Source organism: Ciconia boyciana, chromosome 7 (assembly GCF_034638445.1).
Source record: "Ciconia boyciana chromosome 7, ASM3463844v1, whole genome shotgun sequence".
In the NCBI taxonomy this organism is placed as follows: Eukaryota; Metazoa; Chordata; class Aves; order Ciconiiformes; family Ciconiidae; genus Ciconia; species Ciconia boyciana.
Genome location: NC_132940.1, coordinates 24,532,396 through 24,544,513, shown reverse-complemented (window position 1 = coordinate 24,544,513; position 12,118 = coordinate 24,532,396). Strand labels below are relative to the sequence as shown.

At 36.1% G+C, this 12,118-nt stretch overlaps 1 protein-coding gene across 1 annotated transcript in view; it reads left to right on the top strand.

Moving 5' to 3' along the window:
• VAV3 (vav guanine nucleotide exchange factor 3) overlaps window positions 1-12,118 on the top strand; it is a 175,577-nt gene that overhangs the window by 114,555 nt on the left and 48,904 nt on the right. The window contains exon 19 of the mRNA XM_072867909.1: window positions 1,563-1,608. Within this exon, the coding sequence (XP_072724010.1) occupies window positions 1,563-1,608 (46 nt within the window). The remainder of the gene's footprint in view (window positions 1-1,562; window positions 1,609-12,118) is intronic.

Genomic DNA, 12,118 nt, shown 5'->3' with positions numbered 1-12,118 from the left:
TTTCTGGAGCTATTGATTTGCTATTGACTATTGAGTTGATCCAAAATGTCAGGATTGCTTTCATTTTCACAAAAACTCTTGTTTAAGTGTCTGCTTTAATTATCTCTGTGCAGAAGGAAACTTGAGCATAGATGAGGACCTGTCATTTTGGAAAACATGGATTTAGACTTCATACCAGTAATGTAATAAAATCTACTGGTACTGCAATACATTTAAGTGTATCGAGCATGTTTTCATACTGCTCAAGAATTATTTCCTTAAAGTTATTTTCCATCCGGTCCTTTGGCGTATATGACATGTTGTCACAGAATTACTGTATTTTTTTTTTTTCATTTCAGTTAAACATTTCTGTATCTTCCTTTGTGCTTGCTTTTCCCACTCCTGTCCCTTTCCCTCTCTTGTGCAAATCTGTAGTTACCACTCTGCATCAATCCTTATCAGCAATGCAGCCTCCATTTAAAAAAAATAACTAGGATATAATTGAGCCTTTTGTTCTTATTCAGTAACATTACCTTCACTGTAGCAGTAGTTTTATATTTTTCTTATTTGCACTGCAGATGAAACAAAACTTGCATCCTTTCCTTAATTAGAGTTGTGGGGTACAGAGAGAGTATGTCCAAAGACTCAAGAGTTTGAAAGCTGTTTTTAAACCAAGCTTTTCATTTTGCCAGCTTGCTACAGGGCTTAGTAATTTGGTTGTGCCGCAGGTTACTGCTTTCTGGCTTGCCTCGGTGTGTGTCCTGCATCAGCTTATATCAACTGCAAGTAAATTGGGGCAACCTAATTGTTCCCTTTGTTATGCAACATGCTTTTCTCTGCTTGGTTTGATTAAAAAATAAATAAATGCATGAACCTTCATGCAAGCTACCAGTTAAAACAAGCTTGCAAGAGCAGATCAGTAGTTCACAGATATGCGTTATTTCACATTGAAATTTTCAGGGATCCACATTAAGTGTCTTGGAGTATAAAATACATAAAAAAAATAAAGTCTCAGTCTTGTCAGAGAGTTTCTGGTTTATCAAAATTTAAAAGAAAGAGGGAGGCGAGTTACTAAATATATTTAAGTACTTGCCCAGAAAATAAGGAAATTAAGAATTGCATAGGAAATTCTAGCTACCTTAGGTACAAAGTAGGAATAGTGAATAGCGAAAGTTTCTATCTTATTAAAGCAACGCAAGCAGCTTTGATACTTTTGTGTTTGTGGACATTCTCTGGGGCAGATAATGCCAAACTGCATACTTTTCCGCTATCCTATTCATAAATTATTAAAAAATAAATTTGTTCTTGGTATCAAAAGATGTTGATGTATGAATAAACCTACAGACTAAAAATCTTTTGAACCTAGTGTCAGAAAAAATCGGTTATATGAAAAAACTGTCTACATTACTAAGAATATTTTTCAAAGTATGATCTTTCTACAAGATAAAGATAATTGTGGTGGTGGTTGGGGGAAATAACTTAAAACCAGCTTTGCCTAGTAGATTGTGGGAATGAAAGGAGTGCAGTGTGCCTACATTAAAACATGTTTATTCATATCCTTGATTTGTATTTTTGCTATGCAGAAACGAACGAATGGAATTAGAAGAAACTCTAGACACGTGGACCCAGGTTTGTGTCATGACTTTTAATAGTTAAACATTAAATAAAAAGAGCGAGAAAGGTGTAACTCACTTTATCAAGTTGCATTATGAACGCTATTATAATGCACGCCATGTTGAGAACTTTCTTTATTGCTGAAGTCCTGAAGGTCTAAATTGATTGCTCTGTTTGTGATTTCAAAGATAAGGTCAGCTCATTGAACTCTAATTTTTTTTCCTTGTTTTTTTTTTAAGCAGTGCTTCAGTTCTACCTGAACAACAAAATGCCTCTGGGCTTTCAGTTAACATGACCCACCCTACTGTACTCTGCAGTTTTAAAAGAAGTAACTAAGTGATGAAAAGCAGACAGTTGCTTATAAAGCTTAGGTTCTGATCTGCAAAGTTGTGGGTATTCTCAACTCTCCTAACTGTGGTGGTGCTTACTGCTTAGCTGTATTGAATATGAGTTGCTCTTCTAAAAAGCATAAACCAATTGCAGTTTTATGTAGAATTTCAAAGTGATTTTATTCTTCCTGTTAGTTTATAGTAGATACTTCTGTGGAATCATGGCAGCAGCAGCCCTTAAGAAAATTAAATGCTTGCTTATAGACTGTGTACTCAAGTGGGTGAACATTTCCTCTGGAGACCCATTATATGTCTGTATAAAATACTCAATGGTTTTCAGTGTAACTGTGTGATATTTTTAGTGTCATTTTTTACAGTAATTACATTTCTGTCCTTTATGTTTCTTGTATAGTTTAATTACTGGAGATTTGTTATGCAGATATTATTTGGAATAAAACTAAGCTGTGGATTATTAAATATTTCTAGATGTGGACAGCTGCAAATAGTTGGAGTCAAACATTAAAGAGGATAGCAACTCTGTACACCGCATTATAGCCTGGCAGAGCTAAGCACTTTTCAAAAAGTAGGAATGCTGGTTGTGCCACTAGCATTGCAGCTGCCTTGGCTCTGAAAGTCTATATGTTGTAACTAGTTGAAGGAGACCACACCTTTCTTACTCACGTAACTTTGACATGTTTTGGAACACGTATCGTCACTTTGTTCCCTCTAGCAAAAAAAATTGCTTCATGATACTCCTAAATTGTTCTGTGTTTTTGACTGAAGTCATTAAAGAAAAAAGAAAAAAATGAGCACCCTGTGACTCTGAAAATTAATACAGTTGGAGGGGGAAACATCAAGAATATCAATCAAAATGCAGAAGAGGATAAGAATACTTCTTCCAAGTGGGACTGTTTGAGTTCTTCCCATTCAGTGGTATATGTTGCAGTGAAGTGTAATGTGTGCTTACAGAATAGTCCTTACAGATCCAGATCTTTAAACATAGCTGTCTCATGGAAACTTCTAAAAGGTTAAATAATTCAGCTTTGAGAACCTTTTGAGTATACTGGTGGTTTTACTTGCTGTTGAAGTCTAATAGAAGTATTTACACGATCTTTATATACCAGGGTACTTCAAAATTAGTTTTTATTGAAGACCAAGTACCATTCAAATCACCAGAGTCATTGAATTAAATAGATGTTTAAAAGCTCTATGAAACCAATGCCTAAAATGTGGTTCTGCTCCCCCCCACCCCATCCATTTACCTACACAGAACAGTTCTTTGAGTTGTTGGGGTAGTCTTATTGAGTAAAGTTCTTGGTCCCCATTATATTTTTGAAAGCCAGTAGAAATGTAGAACATCTGCATTATGTTTACGTCTCCTTATTAGAGAGATTGTTGCAGAACACTGTCTTACAGAATTGCTTTTGACATTATATATATTTTAAAATAAATAATAATAAAAAAGATAGTACATAGTAACGTGTTCCGTACATATCCTTTGTCAATTTTCAAATGAAGTGAGCTTTTTTTATTTGCATTTTATTGGCATATGCTTTCCGAGTCCTGCTGTAACTTGGTGGAGATAACTTTTAATGACATAAATGTCTTTGGTAAACTCTTGGCATCTCTTTTGCATATTCTAAGTAATATTGTTCATCAGATTGCACATTGCCTTGAGAGACAGAAGCTGCTATCCAGAGAGCAGCACTTGTAAGAGATCACTTATTTCAGGCATACATTATTGCATTGATCCTAAGAGCTTTTCAAGAACACTGGTATATAAATCTCTGGAAATCCTAGCACCATGGTGCTCTTTTTGCTGAGAGGTAGTCAGTCAGAGATAAAATTTAAATCTTAATGTGCTGTCTTTATTTAAAAAAAAAAAAAAAAAAGTTCGCTGCCCAGACTGGTTTGTCTTTAGGAGGTTTAATATGCTGCCGCTACCTGTGTTGCATGTTATAGTGCTGAAGCATGGGTACTAGTTTAGGAAAGCAGGCAATTGCTGTGAATCAGTAACAGGCACCTGCAGTGTCTAAATATTGATGGAGTTTGATATCAGCAGTAAATACAATTATTTTGGGCTGCAAGTATTTTCGCACAAACTTTTCAACATCATATTCTGTCTTGTCTCTTTCTGCTGTGTCTTTGGCTATTTTAGTAAAGAAAAATGAATGCGGGAGGCATAGCATAGTCAAGTTGATGCATTGTGCTTCTCTTTTTGTGCTTGTTAGAGCCAAATTAAACTTTTACTGACACAGCTTAGCCCTGAATGAAAAATCATTTAAGTTCGATGAGAAGTACTGCGAGTAGAAGGATGGTCTAAACAAAACAATGTGAGGATACTGTATTAAAATATCTCGTCTTCCGCTGGTAAAGCTCGTTGATGGAGGAACCTATCTAGCTGAAGTACCCTAAAAGCAATAAGTTGTTCATGGCTGTTTCATTTGTTTTTCTCTGAAGTTTGGTTAAAAGTTTTGACAGTGACAGTTTCCTCCTTGAGATTTGCTTTGTGCTGAATAAGAATAAAGGGTAGAAGGAAAAGTGATTAATGGATGATGAGGCAGAGAAATTCCTGGGAAATGAAAAGTCATGAGAAAAGAAATATGTGCAGAAACTGTACAAAAAGAAATGTGTGGAGAAACTGTACAAGCGAAGAACAAATTGGAAAGGAAAAGAAAATATGACTTTGTCTTTTCTTTATGCTGTGCACTATGACTTCAGCCTGTGGTCCAGTTGCAGATAGCCTCCTGAACTGGCCCATCTACTAAGTTTTAGGGGAGACAGGTTTTAGATAACCTTTCTTTGGATTAATCAGCAGATAACAGAAGCCATTGAGAGGTGAACCTGTAAATGCATCTGCACCTATAAAGCCAGGAAAAATTTGGTCTAGAGTTTGCATTTTACTATAGAACAACATGTTTCTTCTTATATGTATTTGAGAAGTGATTAGATTGGTGTCAGTTTTTGCCCAGGATGGGCATATGGAGTGATAATTATATAACGGTTTTTAACTTGTGTAAGGAATGTCATGAAAACTTTTATGCATGTGTTGAATTTTAAGCATGTGATTTGCACTATTGACTTAAGTGACAAATGGAGCATTCATATGTGTATTCGTAAGCATAAATTAAGGCTTTGTATGTTTTCTTGAGAAGGATGATGCAATTCGACCAATGTTTTAAACACAAATATTTTTGTATGTATTTTAATAAGAGTAGAAATTATTTTCTCTCTCAGCTATTGGAATAGTACAGTGTATGTTTGCTATCTTTTTTTTTTTTAAATGGTATAAAGAGTATAAATGTGATAGATTCACAGCTTGGTGTTTTTAAAAACTGGTTTTACCCTAAACACTTCTGCTAATATAAACATTGGAACTTTAATCTCTAAAAGTGTGAAAGTATATTTCATATCAGAAGGATAAACTTGGTAAAAATAGAACACTAGAAGCCTTATATTCAAGATTCATTGCAGATTAAACTAAAAATCTGATCTGTGAAAGTGTCACTGAGCATGTTGTGACTTCTTAAATAGCTGATTTCTTTATAAACATGGATTAAAGCTTAGAAAACCTTAGTTCTGAACTGAGGGACAGAGCCAACAGGTCTTCTCCCTTCAAAGAAAGTAAAATATTGACTGGGTTTTTTTGAGGGGGACACAATATTAACAGGTAGTGTAAGCAATACAATAGCTTGGGCAAAGCTATTTTTCAGCCTGGGATTTCAAAGTTCAAATAGTAATTTTAAAAGGAGGTATTTGTATTTCTGGTTGGTGCCTGGTCCGTACTTGCTTTGTGAAGCAATACTGTAATACTGATTTTACACAGATTATGAAGAAAAGGATCTGAAGAGAATAACTAGCTTTATGGCCTGAAGTATATACGTTAAAATCTGTGCAGGGAGAAGCACAGCATTGGAGATATGTTTATTTAATTAGACATAGTGGGAAATGAGCTACAGTGTGCTTCATATTTTGTTGAAATTGGATTGTGGAATCTTTTAACTAGGTTGTGTCATTGTTATATGTGTTTGATTACTAAGCAGTGAAACAATATTCAGATGTTTTTGTATTGTGGTAATGATTGCATCTTGTCTTCATAGTAAAAATTAGGGGATAGTGTAGTATTGGCAGTTTAAATTTCCTTTTCAGTTAAGAATGAGGTATATTACACTGTGAGATATTTCAAGAAATTCTGACAGCGTGCTCTGTGATATGCAAGTCTAACTTGGATTTCCATTTCAGTGCCACTCCAACCATGTGCCCAGACAAAAGCAAAATCTGGCCCAAATGAAAATCTGGGATATCCCAGCCTGTAGATAATTCTTTGCCAAGCATGTAGTTGTTATAGATAAAACTACTCTCTTTAACTGATAATTTGGAGCATGTCTCTCATTTTCTTGTCTTATGAACTATCCAGGCAAGTCCTTGGTAGTCCTGATTGACTGTTGTCTTTCTCGTTCAGCCCAGTATAGAGAATACCCAATTTCATGGGTAAGAAAAGATAACCTTCTGCAACATGAAGCCCAGTGCTGAAAAACTGGCATTCAGGAATTTATTTTTCCATTTCAGCAATGGGGGCAGCTACCTGTGATTCTGCCTGGATCTCTGGTGGCCCATTACTAACTGGCTGTCAATGTCATTGTTGAGAACAAGAATTTATCTTGGTTTTAATCCACAGAAAAAGGTCTACCAAAAATAAAAAGCCAGTATTAAACAAGCCCTCAGTATTTAGTTTTCTCATGAGAAGTCAGGAGCTGACTGGTGTCACTAATAGTACCTCCTTATTATGAGTATCTTCATCATTAGACTAAGGTAGCATTTTTTCCTTTAGTAAAGGAGTTTCTGTGTATAGAATCAAGAACTACATTGATAGGTGTTTTTCTGAGACATTTGGTAGTGTTACTTAATTATTTTTCCTGTCAATAAAATGTAGGAGTGAATAGCAATCCCTTTTTAAAGTTCTTGTCTTTCCTTTCAGACTGAGTAGAGCAAACCATTACAGGCCATTTGTTTCTGCATCTTCCCTCGGGACCTTGCTCAGAGTCCCACGGGCTTATTTCTTTCTCTGTTAAATATCTATGGAAAAGCTTCTTGGGGAGTTGACATGACAGCATGGCTTGAAGTGCTAGAGTATATGCAAGACATTCTTTTCAGCTTTAGATACTGTTTACATTGAACATAACCATGGCTTTTAATGGCTGGTCAAAATGAATGTGTACCTGAAGGAGCAGCTGATTGTAAATCAAATCGGAGAAAGCCTGAAGGAATACTGGAGGAAAGAGAAATGTTTCACAAAACTTCCTCTAGTGAAGAGTTTGTTGTTTGACAAGTTTGAAGTCTTTCCCACTGCTTACTGGTATGGGATAACCTAATAAGGTTCATGGTAGTAAAACATCCATCGCATGCTGTAACTGACCAGGGGACTTGGAGACTTGCTGCATGCAGACTAACCAGAATGACCTGCTTGTTTATGTCAAACTTTTGATTTAGTTTTTGCAGTTTCCTGTTACAGATAGAAATGCAGCCCGTGGCTTTAAAAAATGCAGCCTATATGGCTTGGGGGGGGGGGAGGGCTTTACTATTTTAGAGACTTGAAGGAACTCAAACATCTACTTCTCTTGGAAGTAAAGTGTGTCTAATAATTAACAATCATAACAAAGTATATATAGTTTTGCGTGTTTTCCCTAGAGATAATTTTGTAATGTTTGTGGAGCATTAGATTTGCTAAGTAGCTAAAGACTTCTCTAAATGGTAATGTTTTAAGCTACAGAACCAAAACCGAGCTTTGATTATACGTGTATATATAACACATATGCTTAACTTTCTGGGGAAGTTTATTTGGTTTCGGATGCTTTTTCCTTCCCTACATAGCATCTAAACACTTTGTTCAAGGCGCGTATAAAGTATACAGTGCGTGACTCTAGGAAATCTGTGTGAACCAGGTGAATCGCAGGTAAGAACTGGTTTAACAGGGCAGCTAGGAGCACGCTTGCTGCAAAAGGAAGACTCCTTAGCAGGATAAATGCAATACTGCTTGCTGATGTGCTGTATCATTCTGAATGTTCTGGAGCTCTTCAAGGACTTGGATTAAAGCTGTAACCTGACCAGGTCTTAGTATTGATAGATGTGTTTTGACGTGTTTTACATCATGTGGCTGGGACAGTGTTGCGATTTGAGACCAGAGTCAGTGAATTTCTTTGTGGTCACCATGTTCTTAGGAGCAGTTAATGGGACAGCTTCCTCCAGGTGGACTCAGCAACAGTGAATTCAGAGATACACTGAATTGTGTGACCTAATTTGTGAGGTCAAATTTTTATCTCACATACTTATTAAAAATATGTATTACATTCAGGATCTTTGCTTTTTTTACTACAGTGCTAATGCCATGTGCTGTGCTATTGTTGCTTCCCAAAATAATGAATTCATCTTTGTTGTGATACAAGAAAGAACATGTCTAATGTTTTGCACCAAGAAATTTTCCACTAATGCATTTCTGGAAGGCAAAGCAGAGTTTTGTCTTCCAATGAAGCATTTCAAATGCAGTTTAATGATTTTTATTTGGGTTGTTATACTTTAAATTAAAATTATTTTTACATTCCTGTTGGGGAGAGGTATTTTGAAAGGTGCCTGTCCCTTTGGCATCTCAGCAGTGAGCTAACATTCAGAGAAGAACATAGCCTTTAGCCTTTTCTTTTAATTAAACATCAGAAGACCCAGATGCCAAAGGGTGAAATATATTTATTTTCTCAAACTCTTTCATCCTTGTCTGGTTGGATTGCAAGATTAGTTTGTAGTTGAGTAATTTAGGCTCTTTTGTCTTATTGGATGTATTTTTGGGACTGTCTGTATCTTGAGCAACTAACATTTTATTTTTCTCTTAGAGAAATAATACACGTGTTTAGTACATGCCCAGCATGTATTAGCGTAATTTTTAAGGTGAGGTAGGTTAAAAGTCCTACAGTATCTTTCTCTTTTTCTGCATAAAAACACTGTCAACATGGACTGTTCTAAGCAAAACTTCACTGTTTAGAGATAGATACAAGGGAGTTGGCAGGCAGAAAAAAGGAAAAGATTAAGGTAAAAGTGGACAAAATGGGCATACAAGTATGATCAATAAAATGAAAATTATACTGTTTTGCATTTTACACACACACAAAAATAGTACAGCACTATTTAAAAAAAAAAAAGAATAAAAAGGCATGTGCAGAAATCATATGACCCAAAGTTGCCTTTAGTTACCGTGACAAGTAGAAGGGAATTGCATAGGATTTTGCTTATAAGTCTCTTATTCATCTTCAAGAGGAGTATTGCATTTACCCATCTATTTTCATATCTGATTTTAATCTTCAGGATATTGTCATTCTCAGAAGGCAAAACAAAGATAATAAGGCAATGAACGATTAAAAATAGTCAAAAGTTACTGAATTTTAACAGTACTCTAAAGCCTATGGTTTCTTTTTTTGTGGCTCACTCATTTAACTAAATCAGTATTTGATCACTGCTTCAAAGTAATTCTCACACAAAGAATTTGGGAAACATTGTAAAACTGAAAGCAGCCGTCCCATGGGAGAAAAAAGACTGCTGAAAATTCACAGAAGAGAAGCTCCCAGAACTGCCTCTGCCTTCTGCCTGAGGAAGGTTTTAGAACTTGGTAGAAGGGGCCAGAGGCAAGAGCCTGAGAGACTGATGCTGCTTTTCAAGAGAGTTTTTAATCTGCTCACCTCTTTGAGCTTCCCAGAGAAGAGAACAATGAGGCTGAGTTAGGCTGCAGGCCAAGCTAGCCCAGGATCCCTTCTTCAACAGTAGCCAATTAAATGAATACTTAAGGATAGAATATGGGGTACTTCCCCAGTACCTTGTGTTTTTGTTTCTTAGCTTTTAATTTTTCTTCCACATATTTTCATTACCACTTTTTGAACCAATCTAAAATCTTGGCCTTTAACTTTAACAACATCCTTTAACTGTTACTTTCATGATTAGTTGTGAATAAAGTACTACTACTTGTTTGTTTTAAGCCTGCTGCCTACTACGTTGACACCTCCTATTTTTTGAATCAAGAAAGTGAATAATAAATGAAAAAATAATGAATACTTTTTCTCTGGTGACTGTCTGTGCCACTCACGAGTTGTCTCTGTCACATTCCCTCCAGTCATCTCTCTTCTAGCCTAAGAGCCATTATCTGCTTAATTCTTCGGATACAGAAGCTTTTCTGTACATCTGACCATCCTGTTTGCTTGTCTGCATACTTCTAGGTCCAAGAATGGTCGGTCTTTCTAGTTCTGTGGTCTGCTCCGAGAAATTTCTTAGCATTGGTACACAGCAGAATTAGATTATGATCTTAAAGAACTGATTTTAAAGAATACTTAGCGATTACTCTGAGATCTGTTGTCTATATGATGGTAGCTGTTTTAGAGTCCATCATAATGTATGAATATTCAACCCATATGTTACTTTGTTAAGTTACATCTTACATGAAGTTATGACCAAATGACCTCCAAAGGTTCCTCCAGCCAAAGTTATTCTGTGATTTGTAATCCTATTGTACAGGCACTTCAGTTCATGAAAGCTTCCTTCAATTCTTTGCAAGTAGTGTTCTTTTTAAAGAAATAATTCTGCACCTTCTACAAGACTTAATTCACTTCTACTCCTATTTCAATACTGCTTATTAATTTTTTGAACAACGCAAGTCCAAGCACGGATTCCTTTGGGTAACCCTTTTGGAAACCACCTTCTATTTGCAAAAAATATTACTGTTTCAACCTTTTACTTCCTGTCCTTTTACTGCTTATTTATCTGGGGGGAGCTTTGCCTCTCGTATTGTGAAAACTGGAAGAACGTCTCATAGTGAGTCCTGTTAAAATTATTTTGCTAATCCGTATTAATATATAATCTTGGTCCTTATGTTCATTGTCTACTTCAAAGAACTCTAAACAATGTCCCCAATTTTCCTTTAAGAAGTATTTTTAGTCTTTACATTTTATTTATCCATATATTTGCAAATTCTGTTTTTATAGTAGGATTTACCAGTCTGCCTTATACAAACATCAGATATCCGTGTTGGGACATCTACTGATTACAACTGAGTTGCTTTAGAACATTGCTTTCACACTTTACCTCCCATTTCTGTGGTACCAAAACTGTTTTAAGAAATAGGCTGCAGATCACAATTAAACAACTCAGCAGTTTCATATTTGAATTTATTTAGTACTTAGTCTTTCCAAGTAGTGACAGTATAAAAATTGATCTGATTGATTTTTCAGTAGAATCAATTCATTCAACCCAGTTGTTTTAACCCGTTGATGTGGTTTATCCAGGAAAAAAGGTAAGGTACCTTTATAAGGGATTCAGAGAAAGCACTTGAGTTCAGCCCTCATTGCTGCTCTTGCTGACCTGCAAATAAATAGAAGACATGTTCAGTCTTGCACTTTTCAAACTCGCATTTCTTAAGCTTTAGTGGGTAACAGGGAATTAAATAGTAACTTCATGATCTGATACCTTGAAAATGTGCCTCAGTTCCACTAACCTTAGAAGTTATTCTTTAACCAGCCCATTTGAAACAGGAGGTGTGGGGAGAGGAGAGAGCATGAGGCACTATGCCTTTTAGTTCAGATGATAAAGCAGCATGTTTACTGTTCTTGGATTTTTTTTTCCTTAATTGAGTTTGACAGCAACAAATCACATGAAATACGATACAACAACAAAAGCTGCATGTGCGGAGCACAGCTTTCCTTCCAGAATAACATCTCATCCCTGGCAGTAGCAGTCTTCTTGCAACTAGCAGTGATCATTTTAGTGCAGTGGAATTCACTTAATGCCACTACATCTTCTACAATTTAAATGTTGTGGGATTGGTTTTTTTTTTCTGTAAGAGCCTACAGGTTGCCCTGCAGTTTTCCCCCTCCCCCTTTTTTGCTTGATCATGGGGAGAAGAGAAAGGCTCAAAAGGAAAAGAGCATGAGACTTAATGAGACTTAAATCTCTGACTGCTCTTGTGCGTTGTGTGCTGTTTTTGTTATTTGTCCATTTCTGGTGGTATTGACTTAAATCCTGTAACTGTACATTGCTCTGCACATGGCTCAGGCATCTGAGAAACATCGAATAATCAGCTAAGCTCAAAGAGCTGATGTGGGCCTTTAAGTACATAAGGGGTATTCTTTTTCAGGGCAGTATTTTTGGAAGAAAGAACCAACTCTGGG